We start from the raw sequence: 16,755 nt of genomic DNA, 5'->3' as shown, positions 1-16,755 counted from the left end.
CTATAATTTTCTCCATTACCTTGCATAATGTAGATGTAAGAGCAATTGGCCTATAACTATTAGATTTTGATGCATCTTTACCTGGTTTCACTACTGGTATCACTATTGCACTTTTCCAATCTTTGGGTAAGGTGCCTTCATTCCATATATGATTATATAAATCCATTAATGCTTTAACTGCTACTTATGGTAAATTTTTTAACATACTGTAACTGATCATGTCTTTCCCTGGCGTAGTATTCTTTGAATTGTTAATGGCTATTTTTAACTCAAAATAATTAAGAATTAAAATCCATATTACTATCAACTCCTTGTTTTTTCATACGAACATTCTCATATATTTTACTTAACTCTTGTCTTCTTTTTAAGAACTTATCATTCAAGTTTTCAACACTATGAACTTTAGCAAATGTTTTGGTTAAGACTTCTGTCTTTTCTTTATTCGTTCTGGCTATTTTCCCTTCCTCTTCAATTACAGGGATCTGTTTATAATTATTAATACCATTCATTTTCCTAATCATTCTCCATACCACATGCATTCCAGTCTCTCTCCCAATTGTGTTACAGAATTCCTGCCAAGCCTTTCTCTTTGCACTTTTAATTACCCTTCTTGCAGCTGCCCTTTTCTTCTGGTATTCTACAACTGTATCTTGAGTTATTAACATTTTTAACATCCGGAATGCCTTATTCCTCTCTCTAATTGCCACTGTGCACTCTTCAGACCACCACGGTACACTTTTTTTTTCTTTCCATTACCTCTTATTAACGGTATAGATTGATTTGCTGCAGAAATTATTTCTCCCACTACCTTATATTTCTCCTCAATATTCCCTTTCAACTTCATATTTTTGAAATTTTCTTCACACAACACATAAAATTCCTTCCATTTTGCCTGCTTAAATCCCCATCTTGCACACTGATTACATTTTTACCTTTGGACTGCACTCTGAATCTCACAAACTACAGGCCAATGATCACTGCCCAAATTATCTTCATGTACACTCCAAGTACACTTACCGGCTAAGGCAGCTGATGTTATTGTGAGATCTAAACATGACATGCCACCTTTAATTATATCCATTCTTGTTTTTTTTCCCATCATTCAAACATAAAAGCAAGTGCTCTTCTATAAATTATTCTATAACTATCCCATTATTGTCTGTATATTTACTACCCCATAAACCATTATGTGCATTAAAATCCCCACATACAATAATTTTACTCCATGTATCACCCATCACTTCTTCTAATACAGAATTACTTATTTCTTTGCATGGATTATAAAAAATTCTAATTCTAATTTCTTCATGTATTCCCATTACTTCTATACTTACACATTCTACATTATTACTTTTGTATATTCTCTTATATGCTATGCCTTCTTTAATAAATGTTGCACACCCTCCACCTCTTCCAGTTTCTCTATCTTTCCTCTCTACTACAAATCCATTGATCTTAAAATCCAAGGAGCTATTTAACCATGTCTCCTGAATACACATGGAGTCTGGTGCCTTTTCCATTTCTGTGATATGTTTTTTAAATTCTTGCCCATTTGCTATTAAGCTCCTGGCATTCCAATGTAGTAGTAGGAAAGATATTATACAACTATGTATTATTACTTTGAGTCATATCCAAAGCAGCAGTTCCTTCCTTTGCTTTCAAAATTCCATGGGCCTCCTCTGCTGTAACTCCTGTTAACTTGAGAAATTTGTTAGTACATTCTACGATAATCTTTAACTTGTTCGATTTCCTTTCCACTTGTGAAGTGCCATTTACCACCGCACAAATGAATGCCACAAAGTCAATTTTATTCATCATAATATGTAGATCTGATTCATTCCTCTCAGGATTTACTCCTTTCTGGGTATAGGATTCTGTCCTGATTCCTTGCACATTAGTTCTCTTTGTTTCACCTATACCTTTGGCTTTTACCTTACGTGTAGCTTCTGCATACGTTAAATTTTGCACAGTTTTTATTTTTTGTACTTCACAAGCTTCTTGTACAGGGCATCCTGCATATGTCCTCCCCCACAATTACAGCATTTAATCTCTACACCCTCCTCACACTTGCCATATTCATGTTCTCCCCTGCATTTTGCACAACGCATTTTCCCTTTACAAAGATTTGCAGTATGTCCCATTCGTTGGCATTTGAAACATCTCAAAGGTGGAAGTATGAACTCTCATACCAAGAAGCTTACAAATCCTACACTCTAAAAAATGCTGGGTTGTTTCAACCCAATGGTGGGTCAAATATGGACTAACCCAACCTCTTTTATTGTCTTTCCACATCTGCAATCTTCTAGCAGAGATCACTGTTCCTCCACTCAGACTTCCTTTAATATCATCCATATTTACATTAAGAGGTATTCCTGAAATAACCCCTCGAACTTTATTGCCTATTTCTGTGCATGCTATCCTTCCTCCTGCCAGGGTTTTCATTTTCAGAATTTTATGCTTCTGTTTTTCATCCTTGCAGTTAATAATTATTCTTCCATTGCTAAGACAAGATACAGCTTTCACTATCCCTATCTCTTTCTCAATTGCTTTTGACAGTTTAACAGGATGAGTTTGTTGTTCTGACTGCTTAGCAGAAGTAATTATCACTTTGATTTATTTCCCTTTCTACAACCTCTTTATCAGCTTCAATTCTTGTATGTCTGTCTTTATTAATTGTTTGCTCACAATCAGATCCATCACCCATGCTACTCTTTTTTTCCATCTTACTTCCTGAAAATCCATGTCTTGATCATTGTCGCCATCCGAAGTATCTCCCCACGCCAATGACGCCATTCTTTTTTTCCCTTGGCCCGGACCATCTGAGAATCCTGTGGTGAATGCCCGCTTATATAGCCAGATGCCCCGCCCATTCTGGCAGGCATCGTCGCCATAGGCTCATGCAGCTCCGCTGCCTAGCCATTGGTTCGTTTTTTAATACAGTTTCACTGGGTGAATGAAAAAAGGCTTCAGTTCAGGAGAAAAAAAGGCTTTATCCTATATGCGTCTAGCAAGACGCAGTACTGATCGAATAGTAGAATCGAAAAGAAACAACTTTTTGATAAGTTTTTGCATGTCAAATTAATAATTTAGCCACAATGTAGTAAAAAATGGACAGCAAGAAAGGGATTACACTCTAAAACATCAAGAGTACAAAACAGACACACCCACTCAGACACACACACACACACAACACAGTATTGTACACGCTCAGATGAACTGGTGTGGCTGTAACATTATGACAAAATTGATACAGAAGACACAACACAAATAAGAGGTTGAAATCAGATCAGACCCAGACTGATAAAGCTTAAATAAAGCATTCCTAATCGTTATTGTTACATTTTTATTGATTCTGATGTTATGTCCTTCTCTGTGTTCAGGTTTGACTGTAGTAAAATTAATGCAAAACTTGACACTGACCGAAGAAAAAAAAAAAAAACCTTAACAAAAGGTTGTCTTTGAGAATGTCTAAATACATATCCAAATCCAGAACTTAATGAAAATAAGTAGTTGTCAAAAACAACTAGAGAATTTTTAGCCTCTCTATATAGAGCTATATATAGGAATCTAGCGGTCGCACCATGTTATTTCATATGTTTTTCTTTTTTTACTCCCACAAGATGGCATTAATCTGCCTTCAAAAATTCGATTTTAAAGGCCTGGTCTTTATTTTAACATGGAAATACTGCTTTGATCTAAAAAAAAATTAGGAAAAAAAATCACAAATTTTTTTTATTATTTTCAATGGGGAAAATGATCATAATTATTGCATAACTATTGCTTAGTATTATTGAACAAAAACTTATTACATTGATTTTACTGAAAATACAAGAAGTTGCATTTCAAGGCTTCAGTCACGAAGGAGCCAAGTGTGACCCCTAAATGAAGAGGGCCAGAGGAATAAGATGTTGAAGACAGATAAGAAAAGAAAAAAGTTATATTACATTGTAAAAATATTTCAAAATATTACTGTTTTTATTATATTTTTGATCAAATAAATGCAGCCCAGCTGAGCATAAAATACTTCTTGTTTGTAATGAAGAAATAGAAGGTTTTTGAAATGTGGCATCAGACTATTGGACTGTATATTTGTAAAAATGATTCATTATTAATTCGTCCTCAGATGCTTAAATGGAATGGACACCCTAATTTTGTGTTTTTCTCTAGAGGAAACTGAGAAATTTGAATTCTGTCGGAGGAGAGTTGATTCAGAAGAATCTGAGCATCAGGAAAAGGTTGGACACACACCACTCTTTACTTTTGGGGTATTACAACAGTGTTCCCCTCCTGAGACAAAGTAATACAAAAATTTATGTAATAAAGACATCAGGTAAGTATTTAGGATGGCATGTTGTCATAGTGTTTTATTCTCAACTTTTCTGCTTTCAGTTGACCTGTTGGCCTTTAAACTTAAAGGCACATGTCAGTCAGTTTGAGGTTGATGCTTCTTGTAACATATTTATGTAGTACATTTTATCCATAAAAGCTGTCTTTTAATTTATAATTGCTAATTTGTCATTGTTCACTCTTGCAAGTGCCACATTCATTGATGTGTTCTCTGTCTGGGCTCAGGTGGACTTCACAGTTTCAAGGCAGATTCTGTCCTGTACCCAGCCAGATGGATACAGAAAGGTAGAGGAAAAAGATGAGAGAGAAGAAGAGCAAACTAACAGATCACCAGGAATTCATGTTATCCATAGAGACAGGAGACAGGTTGCTGGGTAAGCAATGCACTCACATAGAATAAATGGGCGAGTGGGAAAAAGAGAAAACACACACATAAACAGTTAAAATAGATTTAATTACAATATAATTCATGAAGTGACTTTACTTGTGAATGTGTGTATTTGTTCCTTCAGGAACATTTTTATATACAATGAACATTTTTGTAGGCCTTTAAACAGATCTTACACAAAGCGCTATCTATATTTGGATTCATTGGCTTGTTAAAGAGCATACAAAACTTAATGTCAAACTGACAGTGTCCCCGCGGATCCTTGAAAATCTTACAAATATATTACATTTGATATTTAATATTTAAGGTCATAAAAAGTCTTAAGTCTTATTTTTACTTATGAGAGGTCTTAAATTTTAGATGACACTTAGACTTAGGATGTATTCACACCAGGAAAGTCCGCTAGTTCATTTGCTTTGGTCTGGACCAAATACAATGTTTATTTTTTTTGTTTGGTGCGGTTCGCTTTCACACTGTCCTTTTTGCAAGTGAACCAGAAACTGTAAACAAAACCACACGTGTGATTAAGGTCATCCATTCATTGGTTTATCCATTCAACCGTACCAGTGTTCGTTTGGAAGCGGACTGAGACCACCTCTTCAGCTGGGTTTCAGTACGGTTGTTTGGTCCGCACCCAAATGCGATTGCTGTATTCACAAATTTAAAGCTAATTACTGTTGTATGATTTTTATTGTTCTTTCTTTGTGGATTTGTTTCCGCACTTGATGATTTGTGGCATTTATGACAGCATATTATGTACTGTCTTCTGCATGTGAAAGAGAGAAGGAGAAGAAAATGGGTAAATGTAAGTTCAGTTGTAGGTTTATTCTTTATGTGCATAGGGGTGTGCGATCATCTATGATGATATCGTAATTATTATTATTAAACTCTAGGTGATATCGGGTTCAAGAAATGGGGCATTTTTGGCTCGATGAGTTTTTATATTTATCTTATATTTATATCATATGATAGTTACATCACAAATTACACAAGCAGAGTGACACTTTTCCTAAATATCAGCTTGATTTAAATGTGATATTTATTTTATACAACAGTTAAATAAACAAGAGGTTAGCACTGTGAGTTACATTTTAGACTCAATGTCAATATTGTTAGTGCTTGGTAAAAAAGAACATGTCTTTCACTGCTGTGAACTGACCACCACAAAGAATAGGAATAATATGAAAGTCTTTGTGAGTCAGCTGTCCACAACAAGACTAAACCAGAACAAAAACACACTCAGCAAAATATCATCTAATTATTATCAGCAAAATATTTGAAAATGTCGAGATATATTTTTTGTCAATATTGCACACCCCTAATGTACACATTGCACAGGATAAATTTTTATTTCTTCAGGTCTTAAAAAGGTCTTTAAAAGCTTTAAATTTGACTTTGAAATGTTCAGCAACCCTGACTAAACATAATTGTCTTTATGAATGAGTCATCATTAAACCATTCATTCAACAAATACACTTAAAAACACTGATTCATTCACGTATGAAACAAGTTGCTGGAATTAATTTAACGTTGAGCGCCACTTTACAAGGCTGAGTCAATGAGAAAAGCGTCACTTGGCTAACGCTGAAGCTGATATTTCACTTCAGAGAGATCAATGGCATTGATTCAGTGCATTCTGACAACTGCATTTTCTCTTTCAGTTGTTTACATTCACTGAAGATTACTGACTGTGTTTACATGAATACTCACTAAGACAGGCATTTTGACATAATTTTGTATGTATCAGAACATTTACACAATAAGCCTAAAAAAATAACTCAATTCTGTACTCGCGCGCTGTCTGAGAAGCTGCTTTATGTGTGTACATTTTGGGTGCGTGCTTACAGTAGACCGTCTCAGAAAGTGCACGAGTACTGAACTGAGTACTCTTTTGCTGCTTATTACATTTTTAATGGTTTAAAAAACATGAATGTTTAAACTGGCAAGATTTAAAAACATGTGCAGATACATTTTGTCAACTGTCCCGAGTGTCTTTCTTCGACTTAGGTGAATATCAGGCAAATCCTTAAACTGGTTATGCTTAAAGGAATAGCACAACCAAAAATGATTCTGGAGTATTTACTCACCCCCAAGCCATCCAAGATGTTTATGACTTTGTTCCATTAGCCATAGAGAAATAATGTTTTGGAGGAAGACATTCCAGGATTTTTCCTTATTTAATGCAAATGAACGGGGCTCACCACAGACCATATTTTTTACTGTAAAAATCAATATTTAAGCTGCTTAAAAGTTATGTTTAGGTATTGGGTGTCTAGAATTACTAGAAGAGATCTAGAATTTTGTTGCACATTCATGCAGGGCTTTTCTTTTTTTGTGTGCAGATGCCCTTCCCCGGAGATGAGGTACATAGTGTTGCAGACACTAGCGGATCCATGATTTATTAGGCTATCGATTGAATTTTTATCAAGCTATCACGTTTATATTTTAAATCCACTGGTCACAACTGAAAGCCGAACTCAGAATATCTTGTATCCATCAGGCAGGCAATAATATAAAGTAATAATAAATAAGTTAATAAATAAATGAAAGTAATGGTTCAGCGGCCAAATCAGTCAGAAGGACATTTTTCCTCGCTGAGTGCAGGGCTGCAGGCTGTGCACCCATCAATGCCGTTTACGTTCGGGTCCAGTCGGGTTCAGAAATAAATGCCGTCGAGTTGCGTCAAACTCGGATCTAATTTTATCAGGTCTGTCTCGGGTCAGGTTTTTCTTTTTTAAAAATCATTTATGCATGTTTGGTTCTGGGCCAATTTATGGTCGGGTACAAATTTTAGGACCAGAGAAGACCTCTACTATGAATGCATATTGCGTACTACTACTACTACTAGGGCTGTGTATCACCAGCAAAGTCACGATACGATACGTATCACGATACATAGGCCACGATACGTATCACGATACAGGACTGCACTGAATTTCACCTCAGCAGAATTTAGTAAAATAACCGTTTATTAAACATTGCATACTATAGGGCCATTTCTAGCATTGGCAGAGCAGGCAGTTGACCTCTGCATTATGAAGGGCCTCCTTAACTGTACCACAGTAAAATATAGGTAATGACATATGTTTCGTGTTTAAATTGTGCATTCCACACCAGGTCCAATATTCGGATTGATTGCATCTTGTTATTAATGCCATAATAAAAATAATAACGTACTCATTCCAATAAATGTATATTGTAATGTACTTATACTAATATCATGGCTTAAAGTTCTCTGGCACTGTGCCGGTGTTCTGTCGATTTGTTCTTCCCTGTCAGATTTGGCTACCTCCCATTAAAACAGTGGGTAGTACTATTTGGCAATGAAAAATGCTACTTGTAAAATTATGGTTTATTAACGTCTACACCTACCACAACCCTAAACCTACCCTTACAGTAATGAAAATACAGTAATTATTACATTTAGTCATTTAGCAGATGCTTTTATCCAAAGCGATTTACAAATAAGGACAATGGAAGCAATCAAAATCAACAAAAGAGCAATGATATACAAGTGCTATAACAAGTCTCAGTTAGCTTAACGCAGTACACATAGCAAGGATTTTTGTATAATATAATAAAAAAAGAAAACCGAATAGAACAAGCTAGTGTTAGAGGTCTTTTTTGCTTTTGTTAATTGTATAATAAATGAAAAGAAAACAGATAGAATACCAAAAGATTAGAAAGCAAATGTTAGTTTTTAAAGAAAACAAGCAGCAAATGAATAGATTGCAAGTCTAAAAGGGACAATTTTTATTTTTATTTTTTTTAAGAATAGAATTAGAATGGAGAGTGCTAGAGTTAGAGGGTCAAATAAAGATGGAAGAGATGTGTTTTTAGCCGATTCTTGAAGATGGCTAAGGATACATTAAATATTGTTGTTCAGCATGAGAAAAAAGGACGCAATATTGATGTGTGCATGTGCAGTAAACCCTGGTAGGAAAATCTGACGGGTAGGATAAAATGACAGGACACCGGATCTCTGGCGCTCAGCATTTGGCTGCGGAAAAAAATTATCCTACATTAAAAAAAAAACTTGTTGATATCACTTTCGAGTCCATGAGTTCGCCTACCAATGGTATAAGAGGAGCACAGCTTTCACTCTCAACCAAACTAACATTACTAGCCAATCTGATTTTTTTTGCTCTTATAAACACAAGACGCGCATAATAGTATCCAATTGCAGATTCGCAGCCCTGATGAATGGAGAAGCACTACAAAAAACTGCGAGGAACAATGGTCAAAAATGTCCATTCTAGCTCATATTTACATAAAAAAGCTCATTAAAAAGCAGCGGAGCTTTGTAAACAGCTCAGCGTAATCTTGTCATCTCCATAAGAAAGATATGATTCCCAGAGCAAGTTTACCGGGATTTTCGAAAAGGTCCTGTTCACACATGATCTCTTAATGGTAACTTACCGGTAATTTACCAGTAAAGACTGTAACTTATGTGTGAAAGGGGCTAAACTCTTCCTCTGCATATGCTGTAAATTTGAATTGCTTAACATTCATCTGGGAAAACAATGTGCATTATCTCACTAGATTTGTAACATAAATAATTTATAAACCTTTGCCAACACAGGAGAATACATCATCAACCTATGTCTAAATATGCCATGTATTTTACATCGCGATTTCAAAATAAAAGTTTCTGCATGTCCCCAAATATTAACATTTAATAGATTTAAACATTGTTTAAATCACGCTGTAAAATGAAACGTCACCAGGCCGTTGACGCCCTCTGCAGGTATTTGTTATAATACATAATGTACTTAAGTTGGTTATGTTCATATTATGTATAGGCATATTACATTATGTATTTTAACAGTGTTATACAATAAAACCATGTAATTACTTGGTATTTAATTTGAGCCAATTAGGGTATATTTATGTTCAACCAACAAACTAGAATGGTGTAGGTTTTTTTTATTAGCTCTAAAAAGGGTAATATTTATGACTAACTATAACTGGTTATGATCAAATATAAATATTTAGATCTTAAGTCATAAAAACCCAAAGATCATGCATGATTCTACGCAGACACTACAATGGGTTGAAGGAACTTAACCATTTGCAGCATAAACACAAATGATTAAGTTGATTACTCAAATTAAGTTGCTCCAACTAATGAGTTGTGACTCTGGGACCAATTAATTTTCTATTAAAGTTACAAAAAGAATTCAGGCAAGAGCAGTGAGAGAATTTTCTCTCTTTTGTTGTTTGATTACCATTAATGACACAGACAACATCAGGTTTATTAGCTTGTTTTCACTTTAAGATCAAATGCACAAATTTAATATACTGATAGACATGCATTTTCTTTCTCAACTGTTTACATTCACTTAAGACATAAACAATTGTGTTTATGAGGATACTTGCAAAGATGGCAACGCATCTCCACTTCCTTCCACTATAGAAAAGTGAAGCCAAAACATCCCAATATGGTTGCTGTCATCTTGTGTCAATGACGTCATTTGGAGCCCGAGTCTACACAGTAGTGAGGTGGAACCATGGTATCAAAGTCCTACCTAAACTCTCGCAGACCCATCACAAGCTCACAATCTTAACACTTGAACGCACATCAGCATAAGAACTACCTAAAATGATGTAAATCATCTTTGGGAAAATTTTATTTAGAATGTAATTCGATATTTTTTTTTTTAGTTTGGCTTACATCCCGTTTACATGGAGATGGCAGGGTTGAGGGTTTATGGCCCATACTGCAGCCAGCCACCAGATGGCTACCACATTCTGTGTTCCTCATTTTACATCAAATTATTTCTTAAAGTATGGTAACAATTTCTTTTTTTATTTGTGTTATGTAGAGGGATTCATAGTATGGGAATAGCTTTGTTAAAGAAAGGACAGAAAATGAATAAAGCATTTGCGTGACCTATTGAAATGCATAATGTTTTATAAGCAATTTATTGAATGTAAATTTGTGACATATTAGATCAAGTGGTCACAATATTGACATAAAGCATATAAACCCATGTATTATAAAGTAGTCTATCACTTTTAAAGCTAAACATAGAATTCAGTGATGTAAATAATAAATCACTCCTGTTAAATGTGTAATAATATAATATTCAGGATATTACAGGATAGTACAGCAAAAACTAAGCTCAAATAACTAGAATATTTGTTTTTAATAGTTTTTAAAATTTGTATTATAAAACTACAGCTAAAGAATCTTTTTAAGAATTTACATTGTGTCGAATCGATTGACTCTTTTATGTGCTGTAAAAATTATTTGATTACTACCTGTACCTGCCATTAAATATCCTTTGAAGCTAATATGGCATTAAACTCAAATACAGCCACTCACTCCTGTCACTTAAAGTGTAGTTCAGTGAAACAGAATAACAGCCTAGCAAAATCACGAAAAAATGTGTTTTAGTATTTTATGACCTTTTTCTCTCTTTCCCTCAGGTTCAGAGATAGAGATGGTTCTTTGTCTTTGCATAGCCAGAGGAATAGGGAGGCAGAGCAAGAACTACATGATATGTCAGAGAAACTGTCTCGCCGTTTGGAGGAACTTGATCTGGTCAGTAACTCAATTTGTGGGTGTTTCTCCATTGATCTTGTGGTGTTTTTTGTTTATTTGTTTGTTTGTTTTCCAAACACCAAAGGGACAAATACAATAAGCAACGCTATTACATATGTAGATTGTTACATGCTTAGTGTCATTGATTTCTTATGGTCAGCAAATTCATCAGTCTTTCCACTGACAGTAATGGTTATAGATCATTAAATGTTAATTTGATATTTATATATGCCAATAATATTGAAAAAATATATATTTCTTAATTTGCCTGACATGATTAAAGGTGGGGTAAGCGATTTTTCAAAAATGCTTTAGAAAACAGATTTGGGCCGAATAACAAAACAAACTTGTAGCCAATCAGCAGTAAGGGGCATGTCTACTCATGATGTGGAGGAGAGAGCTGTTCAGTGCACAGGACCTTTGAAAATCATTTGAAATTTGTGTCAATACATCATAAATAGAATGCAGTAACAGTTTTCTGTCGGGGATTTGTTGTGTCGTGTCGTGCCGCATCCAGTGTAGACCATAGATATGTTTATATATCTATGGTGTAGACAGCATCACTGATTATAATGAGTTCCATAGTATTTTGTCGCTCCGCGCCACTCGTGTCCGGTGTAGACACGGTGTAACATTGGTTTTGCTTTGTTTCACAGAACTAATCGTTGCCTGGGTTGCGTATGTATGTGTGGGGCGGAGCTATCAAAATAGGGGCGAGAACCTTTTGGGGTAGGGGCGTGTTTGTTTTGGTGATTTCAATTGTCAACATTGGCTTCCAGAAATCGCTTACCCCACATTTAAATACGTATATTAGTATCCATTTAAAAGAAACAAATTCATGACTCTTTCAAGATAACATATAGTATAATATTTCTATAAAGACATATTTAGTGTTGTGCTATGAATAATAAAACAAACATTTATGCATTAATCTGCAACTGATAAGTAATAATACAGATAGCACATTCTCATTTAACCTGTCATCAGCTCAGAAGCACCCGCAGAATTATTTACTTTTTCTGACATGCCATCTTTAGTAATAATGACACTTTATTCTATGTTTGTTTGTGATGCAGTTTTGCTATATTATAATATGATTCAAGTTATTTTTTGCAGACAACAGTAACATGCAAGCATAGTGAACCAACACCTGCTTGTCAAGTATAAGCAGAAAACCAAAAGCTATGTACCCTTTGGATTAATAATATACTTGAGTGTCTTTTTGGATACTCTGTAGTTTTACTGAGTATCAAAGATATTAGCTACTTTTATTCTCTACTTCACTACATTTTTGAATAAGTCTCTGTACTCTTTACTTCACTATGTTTGTAATGAGTGTTGCAATTACTCATTACATTTTGCATGGCACCTAGCTTTTTCTGCAGTGATATCGCCAACTACAGGGCACTGAAAGTATTATATCTTGTGCGTTTTTCACTTACTCACCTAAACTTGTCAACAAGGCTACTTTATGTGAATGGGAGTTCTTTTTTCTTTTCTTTTTTTGAGGTGTTCAGTTTTAGAAAATAAACGTTATTGCTCTCCTCACTAATCAACTGTTTCTTGTTTTTCACTGGCATGTCACTTTGACTAGTGCATCTTTGAGCCTATATTCAGTATGAGTAAAATACTCAAGTACTGTTAAAATCAGATACTCTAAGACTTTTACTCAAGTTGTCTTGAAATTGGTGACTTGTAACTTGTAGTGGAGTAATATTCACTGTAAGGTATCTGTACTTTTACTCAAGTATGGTTTTTCGGGGGGGGGGGGGGGGGGCGATATCTAATTTTTCAAGGGCGTAAACTATTGTATATTGTGCGGTTTTTCACACATACACACAATATTCATATCGTATGATAGACCTCATTCCGAACAACTTTGTCTGTAGTACCACTGCTGTCAAGCAAGGCATTTGTTAAATAATTTACAATATGTGAAAAAAAAAAAAATTTGTGAACTAGTCCTAGGTTTTTTGCTCAATTTTTAAAATAAAAACACTGCAGTACAATTCTCTGGATTCTCTTGTCAATTATTATCCAAAAAAAATCATAATGGGGTCGTTTAGAAAATGGGTGTGTCCAAATATACCCAAAAGCCTATAAATCTTAAACAAAAACTTTAAACTTCTAAACTTTAAAATTATTTTGTGTATTTGGTGTAATGAAATGTGTTTATGCGGTTTAAGGTTAAAAAACACATTATTTTCCCCATACTGTACATTATTGTTTCTCCTCTATTCCCTGCCTTTCTGAAACGCGTCGATTTTTACAAAGCTCATCGGTCTGAAAAGCAAGGTGTGCTGTGATTGGCCAGCTATCAAGTGCGTTATGATTGGCCGAATACCTCAAGCGTGTGACGGAAATGTTACACCCCTACCATACTGTGATGATGCCCTGTCAGGCCGGAGCGATGATTCAAAAACATGAAAACCCATTATAAACGAGGCATTCGTTGCATCCAGTGGGGACATAATTATGACTTATACTGTCTTTTTACGCGTTGCATTGCATCGCGCCGCGTAAACATATAACCATGTCTGCATTTGTGATCGGAGAAATTACAAACAACAAGCCCTACTCTACACTGCCCAAAAAACTCGCTTTAAATATAAAAAATATAAAATATAAAAACTCTTAATATAAAAAATGTACTTGCAGTCTGTGAGTCAGAACAGCCGGCATTGTAGTCTACTCTACCAGGATCAGTAAACAGTCCTCCATAAAATGTGCTGCACACATCTGAATATTTGGGTTGAAGTGTTCTGGAACAGTGTTGTAAATACAACTTAACCACTGATTTCTAGTCGTGTCCATTTTTGGAAGGCCAAACAAAGTAGTTTCGCTTTCACAATGAAACACAGCGTCACACACGGCGGCCTAGAGTGAGCGGAGGCCAGCGGGCTTGCGGCAACCACATGTGACGACCCCTGGGCTTCGTCCACGGTGAAAGCCGATCAGGTGATCCACAGCGCGAAGTTGATGTATTTCCTCAGCGACCAGCACTGATCAGCTCTAGGCTTGACGAAGCGGATATCATCCTCTTTTGGAAGGCCAAACAAAGTAGTTTCACTTTCACAACGAAACACACACCAACAACAATACTACAGCACGAATCAAAGTTATGCCTTCTTTCTTTGCGTGAACATTTGGGCGGTGTTATGCAAATCTTCCCACATCATGATGTAGACATGTGGGGGCGTGTTAGAACGAGCCATTTTAGGTAGGCGTGGTTGACTTTTAACTTTTATAAAAAATATCTGTTTGGATTTGAGACTTTAGTCTTTGCAACTTTACTGATCTTCTTTATGCACCAAGAGCTTGTAACACTCCAAAGAGAATGGAAAAATTGAAATCGCATCATTTGACCCCTTTAAAGCGATTGAACCCCGATAATTGCTGCTTGCAGCTATATATATATTTTTTTTTTGTCCGTTTTAGTCTTTGTTGTTGTGTGGAAATGTCTAATTTTGTATTACATTTTGCATTACGCAAGCTTGGAGCAACATTGAGACAAGTAAATGATAATGAATTTCAGTCTCTAGTGTTCTAGTGCTGCTATGCTGCATGTATACTGTACAATAAATATGTTAGTTAAGTTGGCTTTGTGGTGCAGATGTTGAAGCGTGCTCTGAGTGAAATTGGGGAGATGTGTGAGCCAGGAGAGGAAGATAAACAGTCTCATCATAGCGACAGCATCATGGAGTGTGTCATAAGTATGTCAAGTATGTCCTCACACACCACTGCCAACAAGTGACTGTACACCAGACAACTAAACAGGCTTGTGTTTTTATCCAGGTTCATGCCATTCCAGTGCTCATGCACACTCATTGCCCCCCTTCCCTTCACCTGTACAGCACTCTATCCAGCAAGATGCTCTGATCAGAGACTCATGCAATAGCCAGCAACAGCACAGAAACACCCAGGTACATCCCACACACCACACCAGAATCAGAATTAGCTTTATTCGCCAAGTATATGCAAACACACAAGGAATTTGTGTTTTTTTTTAGAAGCTTTTAGTTACACTTTTAAACATTCATATCCCAACAGCCTGATCATGTGGACTGTGTTTTTGATTTTCTGTGTGTGTGTGTGTGTGTGTGTGTGTGTGTGTAGTTCACAGAATCAGATGAACTGAAGCAATTAGTGCAGCAGGAGCAAACAGATATGACCACTGAGAGACTCAATGCTCAGAAAATGGTCAGTGATGTTTATCTCTCATTTTTGGTGCATTATATTTTATGATGCAAGCAAGAGTAATTTTGTATTGTGTCTTTATCATGATATTACAGTGCTTTGTAATGTGTTTGTACTGTATTGAAATTCCTCATTTTAATTCTTCTCTACAGTTTAATTCAAAATACAGTACTATGCAAAATTTTTAAGGCCCTTTCACACATTCAGATGTCAGATTCCAGAATATTTGTTCCAGTAATTGTTTTGAGATTGTTTGATTTTTTTTATTTACACTGCCAGAGCTTCCTTGTGTTCTGTACTGTCCTTCATCATTAATCTTGTGGTTTATTATATCATCTGCATGGATGGTAAATCCTGTTGGCTTCCATAGTATTTTTGTTTGTTTGTTTTGAATGTGACAGTATGTCCTTCGACCACGAATAAGAGGTGAGTTTCCTGGTCATGGGCTCTGGCTGAGTGAGAGGAGCACCATGCCCAGGTGAGCTTGTCATGTAGCTCGAGAAAGAATAGCACCGGGGGGGCTGATTGGTGGCCCACATGCAGATAGGAGTTTGACACTTCTTCGTAGGCTGTTTTGGGGCTGACCATTCCAGGCCCATCTCAGCCACGGCATCCGAGAGGATATTCAGAATTTCCTCATCAAGAGGGGTCACTGGAGGAGCACTCTCATCCATTGGAGCCTCTGACCAAGCACCTGGGTCAGAGGCAGTGGTTGACATGGCATCCTCCTCCCTGGTTCCAAAGGAGATTGAGGGAGCCTCCCCGATCACAGCTCGACGGCGACTGGAGGGTGAGGTACAACAGTGGGTGAAGACTGCAGCAAGTCTTGCATGGAGGGTCTTGATCGGCAGATCCCCACAGAAATGACAATCAGATTTCTCCATCGCTGCCTCGGCATGGACGTGTCCCAAGCACAGATCACACTCCTCATGCGAGTCTGGTAGCTCGATGGGCCCACCACACTAATTGAGGGCCATTGGCTATTGCAGGTGCAATAGCATGATTCAATCAGGCTTCAGCATTTTCGGAGAAAGGGAGTTTTCACAATGTTGAGAGTCTGACTTCAAAAGGGAACCCCAAAAGCTAATAATCAAGAGGAAAAAGATGCAGCAAACTGAAAAGACCCAGCGTTGTGTTATTCTTCTGTTGTCTGAAAAAAGAACATGAAGGAAATTTTACAGCTCATTCAGTCAAACTGACATTTTTTGTAGTGCAATTTTGATTTAAATGTATTTTTTTCGTCTTTTTGAGTCCAGCTTACCTAAACCAAAAGTGC

General features: G+C 36.3%; 1 protein-coding gene across 5 annotated transcripts in view; it reads left to right on the top strand.

The window, feature by feature from the left end:
* The window catches only part of LOC107561326 (centrosomal protein of 95 kDa), a 197,192-nt gene that overhangs the window by 116,926 nt on the left and 63,511 nt on the right, over positions 1-16,755 (top strand). For 4 of the 5 annotated variants that reach the window (XM_016245749.1, XM_016245748.1, XM_016245747.1 and 1 more), the window contains 6 exons: positions 4,168-4,235; positions 4,573-4,721; positions 11,168-11,282; positions 14,896-14,995; positions 15,078-15,205; positions 15,399-15,482. In XM_016245749.1, coding sequence (XP_016101235.1) covers positions 4,168-4,235; positions 4,573-4,721; positions 11,168-11,282; positions 14,896-14,995; positions 15,078-15,205; positions 15,399-15,482 — 644 coding nt within the window. The remainder of the gene's footprint in view (positions 1-4,167; positions 4,236-4,572; positions 4,722-11,167; positions 11,283-14,895; positions 14,996-15,077; positions 15,206-15,398; positions 15,483-16,755) is intronic. The other variant, XM_016245750.1, reaches the window with a different exon arrangement.

Source organism: Sinocyclocheilus grahami, unplaced genomic scaffold, assembly GCF_001515645.1.
Source record: "Sinocyclocheilus grahami isolate Dianchi unplaced genomic scaffold, SAMN03320097.WGS_v1.1 scaffold767.1, whole genome shotgun sequence".
NCBI classification, from domain to species: domain Eukaryota; kingdom Metazoa; phylum Chordata; class Actinopteri; order Cypriniformes; family Cyprinidae; genus Sinocyclocheilus; species Sinocyclocheilus grahami.
This window is presented reverse-complemented; position numbering and strand designations above follow the sequence as displayed.